Source organism: Spinacia oleracea, chromosome 2 (genome assembly GCF_020520425.1).
Source record: "Spinacia oleracea cultivar Varoflay chromosome 2, BTI_SOV_V1, whole genome shotgun sequence".
NCBI lineage: Eukaryota > Viridiplantae > Streptophyta > Magnoliopsida > Caryophyllales > Amaranthaceae > Spinacia > Spinacia oleracea.
Genome location: NC_079488.1, coordinates 97429357 through 97454363, shown reverse-complemented (window position 1 = coordinate 97454363; position 25007 = coordinate 97429357). Strand labels below are relative to the sequence as shown.

The 25007-nt window shown below is 39.5% G+C and overlaps 2 protein-coding genes across 2 annotated transcripts; one reads left to right on the top strand and one right to left on the bottom strand.

Moving 5' to 3' along the window:
- Positions 1 to 5269: 5269 nt before the first annotated feature.
- LOC110802955 (uncharacterized) lies at positions 5270 to 7225 on the top strand. Its single transcript, XM_022008416.2, has one exon. It carries the CDS (start codon positions 5270 to 5272, stop codon positions 7223 to 7225), a length of 1956 nt encoding a protein of 651 aa, XP_021864108.2.
- Positions 7226 to 18563: 11338 nt separating this feature from the next.
- On the bottom strand, positions 18564 to 24512 carry LOC110802929 (BTB/POZ domain-containing protein At3g19850). The gene is made up of 3 exons (XM_022008384.2): positions 24279 to 24512; positions 22892 to 24109; positions 18564 to 19284 (listed from the first exon to the last, which is right to left on the bottom strand). Exons 1-3 carry the CDS (start codon positions 24342 to 24344, stop codon positions 18763 to 18765), a joined length of 1806 nt encoding a protein of 601 aa, XP_021864076.2. The 5' UTR covers positions 24345 to 24512; the 3' UTR covers positions 18564 to 18762.
- Between the last annotated feature and the right edge of the window lie 495 nt (positions 24513 to 25007).

The following is a 25007-nucleotide window of genomic DNA, read 5'->3' as shown; positions in this document are numbered from 1 at the left end:
TGCACTATTATAAATGTGTGCCAATATCTCAACTGGGAGGGATGCTGTCCATCGAGTTACCCATGTAAACTCCCGCATGAGATTAATCCACTCGTTGAAGGCGGTGGGAACTACTTATAGTATAACCAAAAAAAATGTGTGCCAAGATCAGTTCTCACAGATATAAACCTATCCTAATAGTACAACACTACAACCTTTTAATTAATATGGTCATTGTCCGTTGACCTTAACCCTAGCTAGTAAAGGTTCCTAATAGAAAAAGCAAGTGCATGTTTTTTAGATATACAAAATGTACAAGTTGATATAGACATGTAATCACGGGCTAATAATAATTGATCAGTCTAATCTAAGTTACACAATAAATTTTCAACATTACAGCTTGTTTTTAAAGATACCTGTGATTCATTAGTACCTTTCCATGGCACTTTTTTCTTCTCCAATTTTTTATGCCTTTTTGGCTTTATTATTCACATTATTAAATATTTGATCTTGCTTTTCTTTATTTTCATCCCACTTGTATTATAATCAAATTTTTATCTCCTTAATCTAAACAATGTTAGGGAATACTCCCTCCATTCCGTAATACTCACACTGGTTTGACCGGCTTATAGTTTAAGATAATTTAATTGATAAAAGACCAGTTGTTTCTAAAGACTGGTCTCTTAGGATTATCTCCCGTTGTTTTTCAAAACTCTAAGAGACCGGTTATTTTGAAGGCTGGTCTCGTAGGGATGTTTGTAGTATAAATAAGTATAACCTAAGAGATCGGTTCTATATAATAACAGATCCCTTAGATCTCAACTATAAGTTTTTTTCCAATTTTTTTTTGGACCCCCTTCCACCTACGTGGCTCCGCCACTGATTGATGTTAGGTATTTTTTTTAATATAGTTAGTGAGATATGTGTCAAATTTTGAGGGTGGTGGGGGTAGGGGTACGGTGATCTTTTTAATATTTTTTTTAGATATTATAAATACAAGTGAGACCTTAGGTAAGTGAGAGAAACAATATAAAATTAGAAAAATACGCCATTAATAGAAATGGCGCAAGTATTCCGGGACGGTTTTACAAGGAAAGCGATGCGTGTATTCCGGAACGAAGGGAGTACAATAATACAATTGTACGTCTGTAATCTTAAAGATTGAGCGTATAAACTTTGTTTTTTTTTATATATAAAGTAAGAAAAAAGAACTTAGGTTCCCCCTCGCACAAGGGTGAAACCTAAGCGGTCACTCTGAACAATATTTTCTAAGTTTGGGCTAGAGTTCGGGGTAATACACATTGGTTCAACAATAAGATGACCTACATTAGCTATCCAATTTGCTGCTCTGTTTGCTTCTCGGAAGATATGCTTGATATGGGTGGAGTGAAATTGCTGAAGAAGAGTCCTGCTGTCTTGAATAATGTTTTGAAGCTTCCACGGGGGGCTCCAGGTTCCTTTTAGCGAGTTGATCACAAGTAGGTTATCACCTTCAATGTAAATGTCTTTGATGCCAAGTTTGATGGCCTCTTGGATGCCCTTATGAAGAGCAAGGGCTTTTGCCATGTAGACTTGAGAGTTCCCCAGGTTAAAAGATTTGGCAATGATCGGTTCCCCATTGCTGTTCCTGATGATGATGCCACCTGCTGCTGACGAATCTTTGCGTGACCCGTCGAAATTAAGCTTGAAGGCGCCCGTTGGGGGTGGGAACCACTGAACAAGGATGGGTTGTGAGGTGATTGGTTGAGAGGTGGAAGGATGATGAGTGTTGAAATGGTTACCTCTAAGTTGTTGTGAGTCAATCTGAAGTCTAAACTCCCATTCTTTGAAGGTGTTAAGAGCTTTGAAATAGCAGCGACAAGGAGAAAGCTTGATGTTGGAGAACACTAAGGCATTCCTTTCCTTCCAAATAGTCCAGCAAACGGTAATGAATTTTCGGAGAGCAACTTGATTACGTCTAAGGTAGTCTAAAGTTTTGAAAAAATCAGTCATAGGGAAAGAGAAATCGAGCCAATTTTTTGTTAGCCTATGAGTCCAAATATTCTTTGAGTGTTCACAAGTGAGAAAGATGTGATCAAAGTTCTCACTGGCATGGTTACATCTAGGGCAGAAACTTGAAGGGATAATTTTCCTATGAAAAAGAGTCTCCTTAGTTGGAATACTTTTGTGACAAATTTGCCATAGGAAATTTTTTAATTTTGGCGCTATATTGAGTTTCCAAATCCATCTAAACTCCCATTTTCCATTAGAAACTGGAAGCTCGTGGGCGAGCCAGGTAGCAGATTTAACTGAAAATTTTCCCGAGTTTGTGCATCCCCAAATAGGGTTGTCAGGCACATCATTAACAGGGATAGGAATCCCTTTAATTTTTTGTACCAACTCAGGTGAAAAGATCAAGGAAAGTTTCCTTATATCCCAATTTTTGGTATCATCAATGAACGAATTTACTTTGCAATCTCCCATACTACTATTGGGATAGCTACCCGGGAGATCAGATAGGGCATATTGACCAACCCAGTTATCTTTTCAAAAATTGATGTGATTCCCATTACCTACCTTCCATCTTATTCCTTTCCGTAATATTTCCCGTTGATTTAAAATGCTAATCCAAATAGGAGAATCTTTAATCTTCTTCTTAGCTGAGAAAAAATTTGTGTTCTGAAGATACTTTTTCCTCATGATTTTTGTCCAGAGGTTATTGTTGTCTGTCAGTATTTTCCAGCCTAGCTTTGCAATGTATGCTCTGTTCAAGGGGTAGGTTCGCCTTAAACCTAGCCCCCCTTAGTCTTTAGGTTGACAAACTTTATTCCAGGCGATGAGAGGGAGCGCATTACCTGACCTGGATTGGTTCCAAAAGAATTGTCGATGAACATTGTCCAATTGATGGCAAGTCTTCCGTGGAAGCAGGAAGGAAGAACATATGTGGGAAGGGAGAGCTTCTAGGTTACTTTGAATAAGCGTTGTTCTACCCGCTTTGGAGAGAAAGTTGGCTTGCCAGGAATTTATACAGCGATCATTTTTTTGCATGATTCGTTGGTAGTCAGATCTTGTAGGTGTGTAATTCGAGAAGTGAGCTCCCAAATATCTACCTAGAGACCCTGATTTAGTCATATTAAAAATACTAGCCAAGGAGTCTCTTTTGGAGTGGTTGATATTTTTCGAGAAGATAATAGCTGATTTATGGAAATTCACTAGTTGACCTGAGAGTTTACAGAAGTCAGTGATAACTTTTAGTAAATTATGGCAAGCGGAGTTAGTGGCTTTACATAAAAGGAGACTATCGTCTGCAAACAATAAGCATGGGATTTTTGTAGTCTGAGCGTATAATCTTTGTTAACTACTCCGTATATAGCATAAAATTCAAACACGGTATGTATTTTGTACCAAACCACTGACGTACTAACTAGTTTAGCTAGTTAAACTTATAAAAATGGCATTTATGATCTAGGATCATTTTAGTTTTCTTCTTGAGGTTCTTCCTGCACGCACCAAAGAAAAAGAAAATTGGTCTTTAATTTGTAAATTAATTTCCTTGAACAATATATTGTACGTAGGATGACATGTTTTGAAAAAAAAAAAAAACAGTTTTTGGGCTCGGGTGATGTCCCGAGTTACTACATTAATAACATTTACATTTTTTTTTGCAATGATATCATGAAACAAGCTTAGTGGTAAAAAATTTATTGTTTAAACTCAATGTCAGGGGTTCTAACCTTATGCAAACCATGTTTGACATTTTTGGAATGTATATTCCATTAAATGGAGTGAAGGACCAATGACTAGAGCGTCACGTGTCACGTATACTTTCTTATAGACGTCTTTTAATATATAGTATAGATACTTTTGCTTAAATTTTTACTTAGAGCATCTCCAATGGTTTGTAGCTAATGACTTGCTTGCAATTTGACAAAAGTTTCAAGTGCTCCCTCCGTATTTAATTAAAAGATACAGTTTGACTGACACATAATTTTAGGAGGGTGAGTTAAATTTATTAAAATAAGATAAAAATGGGGTATTAAGTTATTATTTATTGTAAGAAATTATAATAGGTCGATTATTTAAAGTACTCCGTAGTAAAAAGTGGATGTGAGTAAGTGTTAGGACCACGAGAGGGAGAAACAGTTTAATATCCCTCCGTCCCTTAATACTCGTCCCGGTTTGACCGACATAGAGTTTTAGGTAATTTAATTGACTTATTAATTTATTAGGTGGTAGTTGATAGTGGGGTATTTTTTCTTTATATATTTAGTGGGATATTTGTCAAATAAAGGGGTAGGGTGGGTGTAGATAAAATAATTTAATGGTTTTTTTTAGGAAGTAAGAATATATATGTGGGTCCATGGTAAGTGAAAGAAGTGACATAATATAAGTAGAAGTATGTCATTCATAGAAACGGGGCGAGTATTAAGGGACGGCTTTATAAGGAAAGTGGGACGAGTATTTAGGGACGAATTTATAAGGAAAGCGGTCGCGAGTATTCAGGGACAGAAGAAGTATAACTGGAAGTGGGGACCATGACATGAAAAAAATGGAAAGTATACTGTTATCCCACTTTTTGGACTAACGACTTAACCGCTCTGACGTTTGATCATGTCGTGTCAACTAGGTTTGATCGTGTCGCAGGTCGAGGTCGAGTCAAGAGGACATGTCAGATGCGACGTCGAACAACGAAGGATAAGCGATAGCCTATAGGCGACATAGGTCCAACGACGTCGATGATTGGGACAAACGGGACTAGGGCAAAAGCCAGGCCCAAAGCCTAAGATCCACAGCGCCGTCATAAGGGAAGAAAAGGTCCAAGAGACGGTGAGAAGATCACGGAAGTAGTTGAAAGGAATAGAAAATCATGGGCAACGGATAACCCCTATCTTTTAGGGATTCTCCTAACCAACTAAGTGAAGAGACCAACGTATAAAAGAAGAAGACGGTGACAAGGAAAGGACACGTTAACTCAAGCTCTCATACTCTCAAGCTATTAAAGCATTCATATTGCTCTTGTATTCACTTTTTAATTTTGCTACATTGATTTCTAGAATAATATACAAACAATCAGATAGGAAACTTAGTGGATTGATAGCCTCATAGCTATCCGCGGTTTTTTACCTTATTCCTGGGTTTTCCGCGTCAACACTTCTCTGTGTCGTGTCTCTTTTGTCTTCCTTTATTTAATTCTTGCTTAGTTAGTGTCGACCCAAGCCAAAGGTCGCCCCTAGACGAAATTTGGCATAAACAGTTTGGCGCCGTCTGTGGGGACATTAACTAGGTTTCACACAAAATCACCCTACACACCATGACTACTGAAGAGATGACGCTCGCAGAGATGAAAGCGGCCTACGAGAAGGCCCAAGCAGAGCTGTCCCAAGAAAGGGTCTCCATTGAAAACCTCCAGAAGGAGCTCGAATCTGTGAAAAGCACCAAGTATCAATCGCGTTACAAGCCAGGTGCAAAACCGAAGAAGTTGATATTCGAGATGACTGACGACTCCGAGGACCTGTCCGACGGCGAGGAGCCACATGGGGAAGAGGATGAAGCAACACTGGACCCCGTCACCAAGCGCCTAAATAAGATGGAAACTCACATGAAGAAGCGATGCTCGTTGATGATGAAGCTGATGACCAAACTGTCAGGGGCACCCACGCCCGTGGAAACCGAACCGACCGACGGGTATGCAGCGTCGCCGTTCTGTGAAGCGATCGCTAGGGTGACGGTACCACACCAGCTCCGACTCCCTACCTGGACCACCCTGTACGACGGAACGTCTGATCCATACAGACACGTCAACTTCTACAAGCAGCGAATGTGGCAGATCGACATCCCCTACGACCTGGTCGAGCCCGTCATGTGCAAATCCTTCGGAGGAACCCTCGACGGAGCTGCCCTGGAATGGCTCATGAACATAACACCTGGATCCATCTTCTGCCTGTCCGACCTCATCAACGCCTTCTACCAACAATTCGCCAGCAGTCGCCAGTTGGAGAAACAAACAAGTGACCTCTATCGGTTGGTCCAAGGACCTACCGAACCCCTACGCGATTATTTTAACCGTTTTAATTGTGAGAAATTTAGTATAAAAAACTGTGATGTCAGGACAGCCATCGAAGAATTCAAGAGAGGCCTCGTCCCCAACTCGGAGCTGTACCGGGAACTAACCAAATATCCCTGTGCAACCTTCGAAGAGGTCAGATCGAGGGCCACTGCCCAGATGCGGATTGAAGACGACGAGATTACACGAATTGTTTCTCAGCGACCAGCAGGGGGCAGCAGCGACAGGAGGTCGTACACCCCAAGGAATAACAGCTGGAGACACCAACCATACAACCGCCAGAATCAGGTACAAAATGTCAATCAATATGATGATACTAACAATGTTTACAGGAATGAACGGGTCGTTTATCCCCCCATCTCCGAGTATGGCTTCAACGTCGACATCGGAGGCGTGGTGAACGCCCTTCAAAGTGTAGGTGGTACCGTCAGATGGCCTAAGAAGAGCGACATACCAGACTCTACGAAGGACATGAGCAGGTGGTGCGACTTCCACCGCGACAATGGCCACACAACCGAGGAATGCATCTCCCTCAAAAAGGAGGTAGCGTATCTACTGAAAAGAGGCCACCTGAAGGACCTACTGAGCGACAAAGGAAAGGAGACGTACAACAAGGATAGCAACTCCCAACCCAACCCAGCACCAAGCGGCGACCGACCGGCCCCGCCCACGTTCGAAAAAGTGGTAAACGTTATTTCTGGTGGTTCAGATATATGTGGACTAACTTCTTCTGCAGCTAAAAAAATCAACAGAGGCGAATCTGAAGCCGTCAAAGAGGGGCAAATCGAAGACGAAGTAGCACTCGATAAGTCATTAGCAGCGATGATAATAACCTTCGACGACTCAGATTCAACCGACACACAACAGGAACATCATGACGGGCTAGTCATATCGCTCCCAATGGGCAACGCTCTCATCAAAAGAATATTGATCGACAACGGCAGTTCAGCAAACGTATTGTTCCTAGAGGCTCTGCAAGAAATGGGACTAGACGAAAAGAGTATAATCAGAAGGTCGACAGTCCTAGTAGGATTCAGTGGAGAATCGCTACGAACAGTAGGAGAGATATCGCTGCCTACGTACGCAGAAGGTGTTAATGTGATGACCAAGTTCAACGTCGTCAACTGCCCATCAGCATACAACGTCATTTTGGGACGACCATGGATCCACAAAATGAAAGCGGTGCCGTCGACATACCACTAGTCAATCAAGTTCCCAACCAAATGGGGAGTCATGGAAATCAAAGGACAGCAAAGGGACGCAAAGAAATGTTATGAAACGGCGCTGAAACCATCAAAGTCATCCATCTAGCAATTACAGCCAGGGTCGACGGTAGACGACCCCGACGACCAACAGATCGATGAGATAATACTAGATCAGACAAAGCCAGACCAAGTAGTAAGGATCGGAGCGTCGCTGCCTGACAACATCAAAAGTCAGATAGTGTCATTCCTAAGAGAAAACTCGGACTGCTTCGCTTGGTCGCACGAGGACATGACAGGAATCAGTCCAGACGTCATCACCCACAAACTCAATGTCGACCCCAACTTTAAGCCAGTGAAGCAGAAACGACGAAAATTCGCACCTGAGAGAAATAAAATCATAGACGAAGAGGTCCAAAAACTGATAGACTCCGGGAATGTCAGAGAAGTCAAGTATCCAGATTGGTTAGCAAATGTCGTCGTCGTCAATAAAAAGAACGGAAAGTGGAGAGTCTGTATCGATTTCACAGACATCAACAAAGCATGCCCTAAAGACCCATTCCCGCTGCCGCACATCGACGCCCTGGTCGACGCCACTGCTGGACACGAGCTACTAACATTTATGGACGCCTACTCCGGATACAACCAGATCCTTATGCACCCAGACGACCAGGAGAAAACATCTTTTGTGACAGACAGAGGAATTTATTGTTATAAAGTCATGCCTTTTGGTCTTAAAAATGCAGGTGCGACGTACCAACGATTGGTCAACAAAATGTTCAAAAACCAACTTGGAGACACGATGGAGGTCTACATCGACGACATGCTAGTAAAATCAAGGAAGGCCGACGACCATGTCGAGCACCTACGATAATCCTTCGACATATTGAGGAAATACGGTATGAAACTTAACCCAACTAAATGTTCTTTCGGAGTGTCTGCAGGGAAATTCTTAGGTTACATCGTCACCCAAAGAGGAATCGAGGCCAGCCCCGACCAGGTGCGAGCAATCATCAACATTCAATCCCCCAGGAACATAAAAGAGGTACAGCGCTTGACAGGAAGAGTGGCGGCACTAAATCGTTTTATCTCGCGGTCGTCGGACAAGTGTCGTCTATTCTACGACGTCTTGCGCAAAAACAAAGGTTTTAGTTGGTCCGACGACCACGAAACAGCCTTGCAAAACCTCAAAAAATACATGATGTCGCCACCCCTCTTGTCCAAGCCCAAAGAAGGCGAAGTCCTACAACTCTACCTAGCCGTCAGCTCCACAGCAGTCAGCGCGGTCCTAGCTCGAGAAGACGAAACGCAACAGCTACCTATCTACTACATAAGTAAGTCGCTACTAGAAGCGGAAACCAGGTATTCCTCCCTCGAAAAACTCGTTTTAGCACTCGTTACTGCAGCTAGAAAACTAAGGCATTATTTCGAAACTCACCAAATAGTGGTGATGACTAATTATCCAATCAAGTTTGTGATGCGTAGACCAGAACTAACAGGTCGAATGGAGAAATGGACGATGGCGCTAGGAAGCTTCGACATCAAATACCAACCAAGAACAACGGTAAAATCGCAGGCCCTAGCAGACTTTGTGGCAGACTTTAGCCCCGACTTGGAGAAAATAGCGGACGACGAAGTCAAACTCATCAATAACGTAGAAGAGGTATGGACGCTCTTCGTCGACGGTTCGTCTAACTTTCGCGGTGCAGGTCTAGGCGTCGTGCTAAAGTCACCACAAGGGGACATGATAGCACAAGCCATATGCTGCGATTTCAAAGCGACAAACAACGAAGCAGAATACGAGGCGTTAATCGCCGGATTGACGCTAGCTGAAGAATTGGGGGCAATCGGACTCAACATATTTAGCGACTCACAATTAATCGTCAACCAGATCAACGGCGACTATGAGGCTAAAGACCTGAAAATGACCTTATACCTCGAAAAAGCAAAAAAGCTAGCCTCCAAATTCAAACCCCTCTCCATTAAACAAGTGCCACGAGACTTGAACACGCAAGCCGACGCCCTTGCCAATCTAGGATCCGCACTCAGAAAGTCACCATTCTCGACCATACCTCTAGTACACCTATTGTCACCCGCTATTGAAAAAGACATATCACAAGATGTCAGCCTCGTCCTATCAGCCACAAACACAGACAGCTGGACCAAGCCCATCCTCGACTACCTAACACACGAAACCCTACCCGACGACAAGCTCGAGGCCAGGAAAATACTTTTCAAAGCGTCACGATATGTTATTTTGCAGGGTATACTATTTAAAAGATCAGCGAACGGAATGTTGATGCGATGCGCAGAAAAAACATAATGGGAAAAACTACAAAAGCAATACCACGAAGGAGAATGCGGCGGACACGAAGGAGGACGAAGCCTGTCAACCAGAATCAAAAGAAACGGATACTATTGGCCAACAATGCTCAAAGACGCAATGAGGTACGTAGCTAAGTGCGACAAATGTCAACGACACGCAGGTATGACACATAAACCATCTGAATTCTTACACCCCACCTTAACTCCGTGGCCTTTCATGAAATGGGGGATGGACATCGTCGGTAAACTACCCGTCGCCCCAGGACAAAAGGTCTTCATGCTAGCTTTAACAGATTATTTTTCTAAGTGGATAGAAGCAGGTGCGTTCCAACAAGTAAGAGACAAAGAGGTATGTTCGTTCATATGGACTAATATTATATGCAGATTCGGAGTGCCATCAGAAATCATATGCGACAACGGATCCCAATTCATCAGCGACAAGACCAGGGCTTTCTGCAGGACGTGGAACATCGAGCTAAAGACGTCGACGCCAAGATACCCCCAAGCAAATGGACAGGCGGAGTCCAGCAACAAAACAATCATCGCATCGCTAAAAAAGCGGCTAGACGATAAGAAGGGACGATGGGCAGAAGAGCTGCCATCCATCCTATGGGCCAATAGGACGACGCCTAGGACGGCGACGGGACAGACTCCCTTCTCACTCGTTTACGGGTGCGAAGCAGTACTACCCCCTGAAGTTACACTGCCCAGTGCACGATATGGACTCATGACACCAGAACAGAACGACGTCGAACTTAGTGAAAATCTCGACAACACAGAAGACTTCCGAGAAGCAGCGTTGATAAGAATGGCGTCGCAACAACAGATCGTGGCAAAATGCTTCAACAAAAACGTCAAAGTAAAAATGTTCAAGGAAGGCGACTGGGTGCTGCGCAAGGTATTCCAAAATACAAAGGAACTAAACGCAGGTAAGCTCGCACCAGCTTGGGAAGGACCGTACTTGATCGACAAAATCGTCGGAAAGGGGGCATACAGACTCGCCACCAAAGACGGCAAGTCAGTCCCCCGAAGCTGGAACGCTACACATCTTAAACTCTATCACTTCTAAACGTTCGTCGTATCCAGTTTTATCAGTTGTCGTACCATCATTTTTACCTTTGTCATTTCTTTTTATCGCTTTATTTTTTCGGAACCATTACTGACTTAGGCATCAGAGGGCCGTTGGCATCCCCAACGGCCAATCCTCCTAGCAACCCATGTTTCCTTTTGCAGGAAAGTGACACCCAACGAATGTCAACTAGAATCGACGACGTACGACGGAAAGTAAATCCCAAGTAACAAAACGATGGACAAACGACACAGGTACTGTTTTACATGCATATAATTCTACCACCTTCAATATATGTTTTTCGTAAAACACACGTTGCACGACACGCGACAAAAAATGTGAAGCACAAATGCAAAAGTCACACACAAGAGAAAAAAGAACACACTTATATCGCAAATTACAAACTGCGCGACCCCTGGGGCCACGACCTACAAAATGCAAACACAAATATCATCCAAACACCTCGCCGCCGCCACCGACGACGAGTAAAAACATTCAAGTTACGAAAATAAAACACAAGTTATCCAAACCACCTCGTCGTCGCCATCGACGACGAGTAAAGAAATTCACAAACAAAACACAAAAAACCAAAAAATATTCAAACTACGAACTATTACATCCCTTCTTCTTGGGTGGAAGCCTGAATCTCCGCCTGAATCTCCACCTGAATCTCTTCCTGGGTAGAAGTCTGGCCTGGGGGCACGACGACGTCAGTCACGTCCAACGTCTTCTCCAAAGACACCTCCTGAGCAGCGACGACAAGTGCGTCTCCCTCATGCCGCCCATCTAAAGGTTCCCCCCCTTGCTCCAACGTAGGAGTGTCCTCGACCAGAGGAGTAACGTCGGCGTCGGTCGCGACTGTCGCGGCAGTATCCGCCTCCACCTCGTCCACGTCCACCACAGGAACTGATAACTCCGCCATGGTACCACCGTTAGCCAGAAAGTCATCCACCTCCTTCTGACATGGCCAAATACTGGTCTCCCCTATCATGCAAGAGTACATCATTTGCGCCCTTGTCCTCCATATGGCCAGAGCCTCGACATCCTTAGCCTCTTCCTGCAAAGCTTCATACAAACTCCGCAGCCCCTCCATCTCCTCCGAAGTCGAGACCAACTCTTCCTTCACCTTCTTCAACTCATTGACCGCGTCAGCAAGCTGCTCGTCCTTGGTCTTCAGCTGCTCGTTCTTCGTTTTAACCACTGCAGTCAGATCGACCACTTTCTTCTCGGCGACCTTCCATTTAGCCTCCCACGACGCAGCCGCCTTCTTCGTCGCCGCCAACTGCTTTCCAGCGTTGGTCAATTCGTCGCACAGTAGCGAACATTGCCTACGCACAGCCAACGCAGCTTGAGATGCCTGCGCACAACGCATACCCAAAACAAAATCAACACAATGAACATTTTACACACGACAAACGAAAATAACATAATACTCACCCGCAAGCTAAGTTCAGCAGCGTCCGACGCAACAGGAAGAGGATCCACCTCGTGGTATCGCTGATTTGTCGTAGGCAGAATCAAACGATCAGCGTAAGGCCAAATAACGGTCGCCTCACCGTCGCCCAAGAAGTCCGGGGGCAAGGAAATAACCGTGTCTCGACAGCGCTCTTCTCGACCGGACACTTCTTGGCCGACCCGGCAGACACACCACCAACAGCAGCAGCGACAGGCGACGGCGCCTTGAACGGTTTCGGAGGCGACGACGAAGCAATAGGATGGAAACCTTCACCACCTATAACGACGGGCGTATCAGGCGACGCCCCAATCTTAGAATGGCGAAAAATGACAGACATGGCCCGACTGCCAGACGCAGCAGACGAGCCCTGCCCACCAGCGGCAGCCGTCGACCTCAGACGCTTCCTCGCCCTCTCCATCACTTCACTCTGCGACATCCGCGACACTGGCCTACTTGACAACGTGTGCTCTTCAAAAAAAAAAACACAACATCGTAAAACACAAACCCCCAAACACGTAACCAAAAAGCCAAAAAATACACAAACCTGAAGTGTCAGCCATATCTTCTTCTTCCTCAGCAGACGACGAATTTGCTACCACCTCCTCAGCCAAATCCAATCTCTTGCGACGACGAACCAAGGGAGCTACCTCCTCTTCTACCTCCTCCTCTGCACCTTCGACGTCGTCTGGCCCAGCCTCCTCCTGCCCGTCTAGGAAACCACCGTCGCAACTAAAAGATCTAGCCTCTACAGGATAACTTAAAAACTTCTTGTACTTGTCGATCGAGTCAGCGTTCAACTCAGTCAGCGACGATGCCTTGACGACTGAAAAACAAAACCAAGTAAGGCAAGGTTCAGTAAAATAACGAGAAACAAAAACAAAAAAAACCACCTTTACCTTCCATCGTCCACCCTTCAACCAAAAACTGCCCTTTATCTCCCAAAGAATCCTTGCTCACATAGACAAAACGACTTTGCCAACCCCTGTCGTTCACAGCTAAGCCAACGCCTAAATTCTTCTTCCCCTTCTTTGTGACTAGTGTATATCTACAACACTCCTTCAGCGCCAGGTCGTAAGAAAACATCAAGTCAGACAAGTCAAAAGGCACTTGCCAGTCTGCGGTAACTCCTTGCACCACCGCGAACACCCGCCAAATCTGGGGCATCAACTGACCCGGACTCAAATGAAAAAGTTCAATGAAGGACCTAGCTAACGGAGTGAAAGGAAATTTAAAACCGATTGTGAACGGATACTCGTACATGATGACATACCCCTCAGGACAGTTAAGAGCTTCTTCGTCTGAAGCTGGAATCCTCACCTCCGCCGACGGCGGTAAACCAGCCAGCTCGATAAACGCCGCCGGATCCAGCACGGTAGAGTATATCGGATTAAGGGACTTAACCCGAACAGATACCGACTCCCCCTTCCCTCTAACTACAATGGATTTAGATCTAACCATCTTATTTATGAAATTCTACAGGAAAATCGAAAAAAACAAGTGAACTTTACCTGAATTCAGACGAACTCAGTGCGAAAACCGAATTCTTCTTTCTCCTTTTCTCTCTCTCGTTTTCAGATCTGGAAACTTTTTTGGAAACTCTGTGTGAAGAAACTTTATTGCATGTCGTAGATTAGTATTTATTGCTCTGAAATTTCGAGCGGTTTTTGTCCCACGAACTAAACAGTTATAGACGGTTTATTTTTCAAAAATTGAAATTGTTTCTTTTGCTTTGAATGGCTCCGCAAAATCACAATTGGGGGCAAACTGTTATCCCACTTTTTGGACTAACGACTTAACCGCTCTGACGTTTGATCATGTCGTGTCAACTAGGTTTGATCGTGTCGCAGGTCGAGGTCGAGTCAAGAGGACATGTCAGATGCGACGTCGAACAACGAAGGATAAGCGATAGCCTATAGGCGACATAGGACCAACGACGTCAATGATTGGGACAAACGGGACTAGGGCAAAAGCCAGGCCCAAAGCCTAAGATCCACAGCGCCGTCATAAGGGAAGAAAAGGTCCAAGAGACGGTGAGAAGATCACGGAAGTAGTTGAAAGGAATAGAAAATCATGGGCAACGGATAACCCCTATCTTTTAGGGATTCTCCTAACCAACTAAGTGAAGAGACCAGCGTATAAAAGAAGACGGTGACAAGCAAAGACACGTTAACTCAAGCTCTCATACTCTCAAGCTATTAAAGCATTCATATTGCTCTTGTATTCACTTTTTAATTTTGCTACATTGATTTCTAGAATAATATACAAACAATCAGATAGGAAACTTAGTGGATTGATAGCCTCATAGCTATCCGCGATTTTTTACCTTATTCCTGGGTTTTCCGCGTCAACACTTCTCTGTGTCGTGTCTCTTTTGTCTTCCTTTATTTAATTCTTGCTTAGTTAGTGTCGACCCAAGCCAAAGGTCGCCCCTAGACGAAATTTGGCATAAACATATACCTTTTGATTAAATACGGTCGATTATGAAAAATGTATTTTTTTTAATTAAATACGTAGGGAGCACTAGCTTAATTAATCATTGGAGTGATTTTAATAAATTAGTTTGGCCAAGCAAATTAGTTTGGGCAAGCTGGTGCAATAGGAATTTAAGTAATAATGAAAATAAAATTAAAATTAAAATCAAATGGTTGATTATAAAAATGGACCAATTTAAATATCAAGTTAATCTCTACCTAGTATTTAAAAAGCAAAATCATACATAATTAAATGTCATGCGTCATTTCTCCCTTCACCCATCATTTTTTTTTTTTTTTGCTATATTTCTAACGCCTCTTCCACTTCATATTCCTCTTTCAACATCAATTCATCATTTAATTTATATATATTTATTTAACCTTTTTCACTTCATCCCAAACAATATTAATATTCCATTTAATTTATATATATTCTTTCAACCTTCAAAATCCACCTATATTATTTAAATAACTAGTAGTTTTTAAGAACGGGCATTTATACAGTGGTTGTTTAGCCTTCTTTTAAAGTTCTAACTTTATTGAGGGCTTGTGATTTTAACGGGAATATATGATTTAAATAGAAGTGAAATTTGAATGTTGAAAGAATGTATAAAATAAATGGTTAATTAATATTGAATATAAAAAAGGAAGATGAAGTGGAGGAGGTTGAATGAATATATGAATTAAATGGTGATTTGATGTTGGATAAGGAAGATGAATTGTACGTCGTAAGAGATGTTAGATTAGTAATATATAACAAACAACAAAATTAAAAATTAAAAAAATAAATCAAAAATTTATGTATAAAAGGAGATGGTGACACATGTCATCTAATCATCTATGGTTTCAATTTTTAAATAGTAGGTGTTGATTTATTCATACAAAATCACAAACCCCCAATAACATTAGGACTTTAAAAGGACGCTAAACATCTATCATATAATTGCCCGTTCTTTGAATGGGCTCAAGAGCTAGTTTAGTAAATTAGCTTAGAATTGGAATACAAACTGTCTAAAAAGTTAATTAGCTTAAAATCTTAGGTGGAATGACAAGATAATTTGACAATTAATTTTCCTTTGGAGATGCTCTTAACTAGCTATGGATGAATATATAAAGAGACAATTTATTACTAATTATGATCTAACAATTAAATAAATAGCATGTAAATTGATAAGAGACGAGTTATTATCGTAATTAAAGCCTTATTTTATTTACATTATTTCTACTTATTTCAAAAGAAATAAAAAAAAATTACATAAGATGAGTTCAGAAAAGATCATGGTTTAAAGTTAAAACTAGTTTTTAGACCCGGGCGATGCCCCGGGTTACTGCAGTAACATTTATATTATTCTTATTTGAAAATGTTATTAATCAATACCCTTTTTATTATATTTATTAGTATTTTAACACAATAATAAGCATGTAATGTGTTGTTGCTCAATGGTAAACACTTTAATGTTTATACGTGAGGTCGTAGGTTCAACTCTTATACATGCTCCTTTTCTAAATTTTTAATATGTGAAGTTTACATGAAATGAAAATACTCATAAACAGAGCGTCATATGAAACATACATTTCTTTAGAAACACCTTTTAATATATAGTATAAATAGATAAGTTTATAATAAGTGAACATAGATCAATAACACAAATGCTGACAAAACTGAAAAGGATTAAAGCGTAGAGGTTACATTGTACACAAGTCTCCACGTGAAAGTTGTCAAAGGAGGTTATTGGGTCGGGATTTCGGGTCAAGATCAGGTCGGGTCGGGTCGTGTCGGGTTACTTTGTCACTCGGGTTTAGGTCGGATTCGGTCTTTTTGATTTTTCGGTCGTATTATGTCGGGTTTTTCCCCAAGCCAGGTTCAGGCCGAGTCATGTTCAGGCCGGGTTCAATTTCTAGTTCAAGTCATATATAGTCGGGTTTGTAACAGTTAATCTCGAGTTCTGGTCAAGTTCGGATCGGATAATTTTTGGGTTGGTTAAAATTTAAGTCGGGGTTCACTCTCGAACACGGGTTAATATAGAAAATTATTAGGTATAGTTAAGTTTTAACCTATAATTATTTTTTTATTACATTGTAAATAGTTATTATAAATTTATTTTAAATTTGAGATGTATTTAGACTGAGTCATCGTGCGTTCTTGTCAACTCAATACATATATTAAGTGAATTTTGATTACGAGTCAATAATCGATTTGGTTATCGCAACCTGTTAAATCGTAAAACTCCAAATAACTAAGATTTCGTTATGATTTGATACTCGCTTATTTATATTGTACTTCGAATTAATTAATGTAGGTGAAACACAACTTTTACGATCGTACATAAGAAGTCGTACGTATATGCCAAGACAAATGAAATTCGAAAAAAAATTAATGACAGGTCGAATTATCAACATGTCGAGTGAAATCGTGTAAAGGGTTATCACAGGTCGGGTCAATAACAAGTTTCATCGATTTACAATCGATTTCGGGTTGCATCGGGTAGGGTGTTTAATCGGGTTCGGATTAGTGCCGACCGGGTTAATTCGGTTATCGGTCATCTTCAAGTCAGGTGTCGGGTTCGGGTTCGGGTCTTACAATATCAGGTCAAAATCGGTTATTGATTTAGTGGATCGGATACAGATAGGGTTACCGGTTTCGTGTCTTAACAATATTTCGGATTTCGATCAATTACAGATATGGTCGGTTCAGGTTAGATTTTCAGATTGGACCGGTTTTTGACAGCTCCGCGTGAAACAAAATCTCTACCTAATGAAAGTCTCGTCATTACCGAACTTTGGTTAACCAGACACACATTTAAAAGTGGGATTGTCACACTCTTCAACATATGTGTTTAATTTGTTATTGGATCTCAACTTTTGTGTTCTACTAGTTGCAACTTATTGTCCTACTTAACTACTACAAGTACGACTTTTAAGAAAGAGTGGGTTAGTTCGAATGGGGGTGAGTAAAATGTCAAGGGTATTCTTAATCGAAATCTGAATTTGGATAATAAGTTTTAGTTTATGGTAATAAAATTGAGAATCTGTATAGCATGTTTCAATTAAGAATTCGTATAACAGGTTTCGATTTTGGTTACATTCTTAAATTTTTGGAAAGGGTATCCTGGTTGGGTACTCTCTAAACTCCGATTTAAATATTACGCACCCATAATCTTGATCATGAACCAAATAAAATGGATACATAATCATAAGATTTGGCCTTAATATTGATTATGAATATATGTGTTGTTCATAAATAAAATTATAAAATAAATAATGAACAAAAACTGAACGTACAGTTGGTCAAAATAAGTTCATCTACGAAATAGTTTAAATAAAAGAATTACAAATAATCAAAATCGAAATATCCTGCAAAAACACGAAAAATAGCCGTATCATAACAATATTTTAATCAAAATCACAATATCGGATCAAAAATGATTAAAATAAAAAACGATTAAATCAAAATCACAATATCGGATAAAAAACGATTAAACTAAAAAATATCAAAAAAAATAACGATTAAAACATAAAACTTACATTCTATCATCAATTCACTAAGAATTCTAGTTTTAGATTCAAGTAGAGCTTCAAAATCTTCCATAATTGAAAGCTCCATGGAAACAAATGAGAGGGAAAATAGGGAGGAAAAAATAAAAAGAAACCCTAAATTTTCACAAAAAGTAACAAACAACTGGCATGTAATGAAAGCAACTTGAGGAAGAAGTAACAAAAAAAAAAGTAAGTTAGGAAAAGAAGGTAAGTTAGGAAGGGATGAAAACAAGTAAAAACGTCGTCGTTTTGATGGGGGTATGATACGACGACGTTTGGTGGGGGTACAACCAGCTTGGTGGTACCCGGGTGCAACAAATTTGCGCTCCTTTTAAGGACAAATAGGGGGACAAAATCGTTGACTATGATACCATGATAAATTTCAAATAATATAAAATGATCTGGAAAACACAATAAGAAGGAGGAGAGTCTGATCCACTTATAAGCCCAATAGATTTGCCACATTCAAAAAAATTGGAAATTATAGAAGTAACTTCTCAAGCTAATAACATACACACCCTCAAATTTACAAGCTTAATTAGTATACCAATATTGAAGACACAAAATTTTAAATATTGGGAGGAAAATATAAAAAGAAGAAAGACAAAAAAAAAAAATCATCTTATACACTTGTTGAGAGTTTTTTTTTTTTTAAAAAAAAAGGGGGCAAGAATATAATATTAACAAAGTCTAGTTGGTCTATTGTATGTTGTTGTAGGGGAGGTAAATGATTTGTTGTTGTTATGGCTCACCATTTTGGTCATTTGAGTCTTCATTTCCTTACACAAATTCTCCAATTCCAACACTCTCCATTGCATTCTTTGCATATTCAACTTCATATCTTCACTTCTTTCTGATACACATTCATCATCATCATCATCATCATCATCATCATCATCATCATCTTCTGCATTGTCGTGATGATCATATTTTTGTGTTGTTAGTTGTTTTGATCCATACACAACAATTTGATGTTTGTTGCTCTTGATTATGCTAGGACTCTCACAATAGTATTCTAATTGGTCTGATTTCAACGGGGGCTCGTAATTTGTGTGTTTTTGAGAAGCAAGTGCTTGAACTGCTACTCTAGGGGGGATCCTTGGGTTCTTTGCTAACTCCTTGCATGCTTCCAATGACAGTTTTTCGTAGTTTAGGCATCGACATAACCTTGATCGTTCTTCAAATGAGAGGGTCGGATGAGACTGCAAGTCAAAATTATAATTTATCATGTAATTAACATTACCACATTATATGCCCTTGTAACTCATTCGGAAACGAACAAAAAAAAAAAACATTAGGCCATTATAAACAATTTCTTGACTTTCAAATCAAATACTAAAACCAAATACATTCATTACTCTCCGTATAACTTTTAATTAACTTTTAATTCGTTGTCGAACACACATGTAAAATTAAAGAACATAAAAGAAACTTAATAATACCGTTACGAAATCTTCCTCCTTTTCATAATGATGTTTCAATTTCTAATTTTCACGTTGCGTTTTGAAAAACGTATACGTATCACGTAGACATCTCCTTATTACGCCACGTCACCACTAATTAGCATCATGACACGTCATTACAATCAAAAAACATCTAACAAGGATCGAACACCAAACCTCTTTGTTAAAAGTTACACTTCTTACCATCTTAACCCACTACAACTTATGTAATATCTTTCCATATAAGCCTATATATTCTTTTTACAATAAACAAATACATTGAATAAAAGTGAATGCAAAAAAAAGGAATGATTACTTAATTCATAAATGTACAATTATTACTTTGAAGAAAAGGATCCGACTTTGTTTAGATGTTTGGATGTGGGGTTTAATCGGGGAGGTTCTTGATCGGCCACTAATCTTATATGTCGCCACTGTAATTTGATGATGACATCATCTCTACGTACACATATTTTTATAAAAAAAAAAACCCGAATAAAAGTCAAAACCCGGGGCAACGCCCGGGTTACATACTAGTTACATTAATTATTTATTGATGCGAATCAAATAAGACCCTATGTATATACGTTTTTGGCTCATACTCCGTATATTATAAAGAGTTAGAAGATTATCTCCAATTATAAATAGTGTATAAAATATTAAACGGGAGCATAATTATGAAATCTAGGGAATATGTATGTATAAGCACAATATTACGAGTACTAATTCTCTAAGAACCAACACTACAAGAAATTGTTCTACTAATGATGGGAAATTCCATCGTTAACGGCTAATAATGACTGAATTTCATGTTTCTAACCCGTCATAAAAAGAGGCCGTCATTGATGGAATATCCCGTCGTAAAAGGCATTTGCGACGGTTGTTCCCGTCATTATTTAATTATTAGCCCATCACAAAAGGTATTTTCGACGTGATTTTTAGCCCACCGTTATTGGGTTGCATTAATGACTCAAATTCTAATACTGCGCAATAACGGATTAACCTCAATTTGCTCTTCTTCTTTTTTGTATTTTTGCAATCATTTCCTTGTTATTAATTTCAGTGGCTAAGGTACGAAGCTCATTTAGCAGCCACACACAATTTTGTTACTGATATTTGGGGTTATAGCCTTTAGGGGTCCACATGAGGCTAATGCCTAGATTGTGTAGTTACTAAATCAGTCTAACTATGACCCACATATTGATTTAACATTGTGGTCCCTAGAGAAAAGACAAGTATCTTCATTGATTAAATAACCAAATGTTATATGATCATGTTCATTGATTGTGCTAATAAAGTAATCCTGGCATAATTGAAGGACAATGCATGCCAATGAAGTTAATATGATTGTGCTTATATTGTATAGGTACAAGGCATGCCAATAAAATTAAAACATCAAGTTCTTATGTACATACCATTGCGACAACAGTAAGTACTAAGGCTCCGTTTGGTAAGGCGTAAAACATTTTCATTGTAAAACGATTTTTCATGGAAAATAGTTTTCAAGGGAAAACACAATTCCAAACTAGTTTTCCTTTGTTTGGTAACTTAAAGGAAAATGGGAGAAAATGGTGAAGATTGAGGGGAAGAAAGGAGAGGGAGGTAAGGAGGAAAGAAGGAAAAGTGGTTTCCCTCCCTTTCAAATGGAAAAGAGTTTTCCATCTTTGAGAAAGTAATGGAAAATTGTTTTACATCCCTTACCCAACCAAACAACGTAAAATGATTAAAAGGAGAAAATCGTTTTCCATAAAAACGTTTTACGCCCTACCAAACAGAGCCTAAGTAGCAGAGCTTAAAGTTCTATATGTTGATCAACTCCGAATTTCAGTCTAATACCATGCATTTACAAAAAGTAAAAAGGTAGTACAAGTAAAAGTAATTGTCACAACGATACTAACGGGCTTTAATTATGATTTTAGAAGTTGACAATTTAGAAAAACATCTCCATCTAACAATATATGTGAACCATCTAAGGAAAAGAGCATGGACCATTTGCTCCACTATTTTTTTAAATTGTGATCTTTGGAATATGACTATATGAGGAATCACTTTACAGTTTACATGCATTAACATATTCAAACACTCAATGCACTTGCTTTGGCTTTTCTCACTCTTTCACTTATTTATATATCCTTCATCCTTGTTATTTACCAAATTACCCCCACCTCCATTCTTTTGTTCTGATCACGAGCATGTGAGCTTTTATTTATTTATTTTTGATGTGAGGCTATGTAAAATATTAGGCACAATCTTTTATTTCGGAATAAGGCAAGTATATACTGCACTTAAACTAAAACCATAACAATGTAATTTTTGTGTGACAGGGGTTTTTACTTTTTACACAGTAAAATTATACCAATGTACTTATTGAAGTAGCCTCCGAAAATGGGTAGGGGAAGGAAGGATTGTGGGGGTAAGGAGAACAACATGTAAGTATGTAACAATAGGAAAAGGTTAGGAATAGCTCATAGGCAGGGAATCCTTTGTCTTATTCCCCCCCACCACCCCCCACTATGTCGACCTCCTTTCATTTTGTAGTCTTGAATTGAAGTTTTAGTCCAAGAAAACATCTATCACCCCCTCTATCTATGGATAAGAACACAACTAAGAAACAAACATCAACTCCAATTAAACTATACCCAATAACAAAACACGGTAGATTTTTACAAGGCAATATTCACGGGTGTTAAGACAGCCGCAGTAGAACAATACTGCTAAGGCAATATTCATTGTCGTCAAAAAAATCGCAGTAGAATACTCCCTCTGTATTTATTTAAGTGATACACTTGTCTTTTCCGGCCGTATTTATTTAACAGATACACTTGTCATTTTTAATAACTTTTCAATCCCACTATTTAATTAAATAATCTATCTAATATATCTTATGTCCCACCACCCTATTAAACAAATAATTTCATAACTACACCCCCTAAAATGACATTCCCCACTTGTTTTGCTTCTTAAAATATCTATTGAATCCTACTTGTTTTATTATTTTATTTCATTTAATTCTTCTTCTTAATACATGTGTCCGGTTAAGTGTATCTCTTAAATAAATACGGAGGGAGTAGTAAATATTCACTGCTGCTAAGGCAATATTCACTGTTGCCAAGACAATCACAGTAAAATAGTAAATATTCATTATTGCTAAAGCAATATTCACTGTAGCCAAGGGAATCGCAGTAAATATTCACTACTGCTAAAGCAATATTCATTGTAGCGAAGGCAATCATAGTAAAATAGTAAATGTTCACTACTGACGTCTTGACAGCGGTGCACACACCAATGCATAATTCGGCGCAATAATAGTAAGAAAATGCTTATGCTATATTTGGTAGGAGGTAAAATTAAAAGAAAAAGGAATTACCTCGAGGTAGATATCAATGGCTCTGTAGACTCCATCAAAGCAATCTCTAGCAGAATCTGGTAAACTTTGTGCAACACCAATGAATTTGGAGATCTTAAGGTTGTGATCAGGTGAAATTTCTGCCAAGTACTGATCTACCAACCACCCAACTTTCTTCATTCTTGGTAATGAAACAGTTTCACAATGTACAAACACTCTAATTAATCTTATTACAAGATTAACATCATAAACTCCTCCAACATTATTACTCCCATCAGTACTACTACTACTATGACCACCAGATATTAATAAATCATCCAGTTTCGCCGAATCAAGCATACTTCCAATCAGTCTCTCCAATCCACTGCTGCAGACTTTGCTAAGTCCAAATCCTGTTACAAGCCTCATTACCCAAAACAATGCTCTGCAAGAGAATGCAGTCCTTCCCATCAGAATCACCCCATACACAGCCGTATCTGCAAGTCCGCTGTAATCAGCTTTCGAGTAAATTAAGCTCTTTTTCTTGCTTTGCAGCGCGGTTTTAAGGTAATGAAGGGTGAATTTGGTGAGTAATAAGCTGTTATTGTCACTTCCAAAAGCACCCAAATTCCTTATTACCCTCTCTATAACCATGGGTGATAGTGTTGCTAAGTCATCAAACCACCATGCTTTAGTGTTACTGCTTGTATAATTGGTGCTTGAACCTGACAGTGGTTTGCTCAAATCGGGTGTATTAGTCTTATTTGATGAACTTGAAAGCCGAATTCTTCGTGACATAGTGTTATCAGGAGAAGACGAAGAGGAGGAATTCGAAGAAAATATTAGGGAAATATCTGAGTTTTGTGCAATTTTAGCAAGCAAAGTGGTGATAAGCTTATCAATTAGGGTACTAGAATCAGCCAAAGAAAAGAAAGGTTCACAAGTTGTTAAGCAGAAAAGCACATCACCCCACGACCAATGAAACATTTCTTCAAGAAAAGTTTCAGATTGTTGCAGAAGATTACAACTGGAGAATTTATCAGTCATACCCAGAAAAATCGAAGCGCAATAGAGTTGAGAAACATTATGAACTGTGATCGGAATTCGGCCTTTGTTGTAGCAGAATCTTGAAACAAGCTCAAACCCATCTGAACCTCCTGGGAAACCATCAAGGGTAAAGCTCAAATTCTTGCTATGACTTCTTTTCTTTTCTTGTTTGATCAGTCTCTTCAGCTTCCCTGAGAATGATGAAAGGATTTTCTGCAGGAAATTAAAAACGATGTTATAATATATTAATGATTTTCTTCTGATACAACAATTAATGATGTCAAAGGCCTTAAATTAACACGATAGGATAGTATGGGGTAGCCTACATGAAACCCAAAGATTTTATCTGGAAATCGAATTAAATGATGGGGGGTTAAGTTACCTGATTGAGGAAGAATGTTTGTTGGCCATTGACATGGATTTGGAGATCACATTGGTAGTTTGCCATAGTTTTGTGCTTATTTACATTGAATGAATGAAAGCCCCCAAATTAAATTAAATTTGAATGACAGAGGAGAGAAAGGGGGGGTGGGGTGTTATAATGTTATGTGAGAGTTAATTGGCGTGAGGTGAAATAGACAGTGCTTTGTGTAATAGGATAGCATGTGTGTGTAGTACTATACTACTATATGTGTTGGCAGATAAACTGAAATAATATTCGTCTCCTTATTAAAACGCTTGCCACGTAATTATATGATATTTGTTATATAGTGGTGCAGCACCCCGATACTAAGGGTGAGTTTATCCTCAGACTCACCTTCAATCTTCAGACTCTGCCACATCAGCTTTCCACTAACTTTTTCATTATCCAGACTCACACAAAACCCACCCTAATTTTACACATTATCCCCAGACTCACCTCAGACTCACCTAACTCTTAAAATATTTTATGTATATATCTTTTTTCAAAAGGTCTTGCACGCACTAGGTGTACAATAAATTTATTGTACACCAAGATAACTTTTACCTAATTTTTTGTAACTTTAACCTAGTTTTAATTAACTTTTATATTAATAATAAAAAAAATTGATAGATAAACTTTTTAAAGGGTTAAATGATTAATTTTATACATTATTTGTCATTTTAAAGAAATAAGTTTTACTAAAATTAA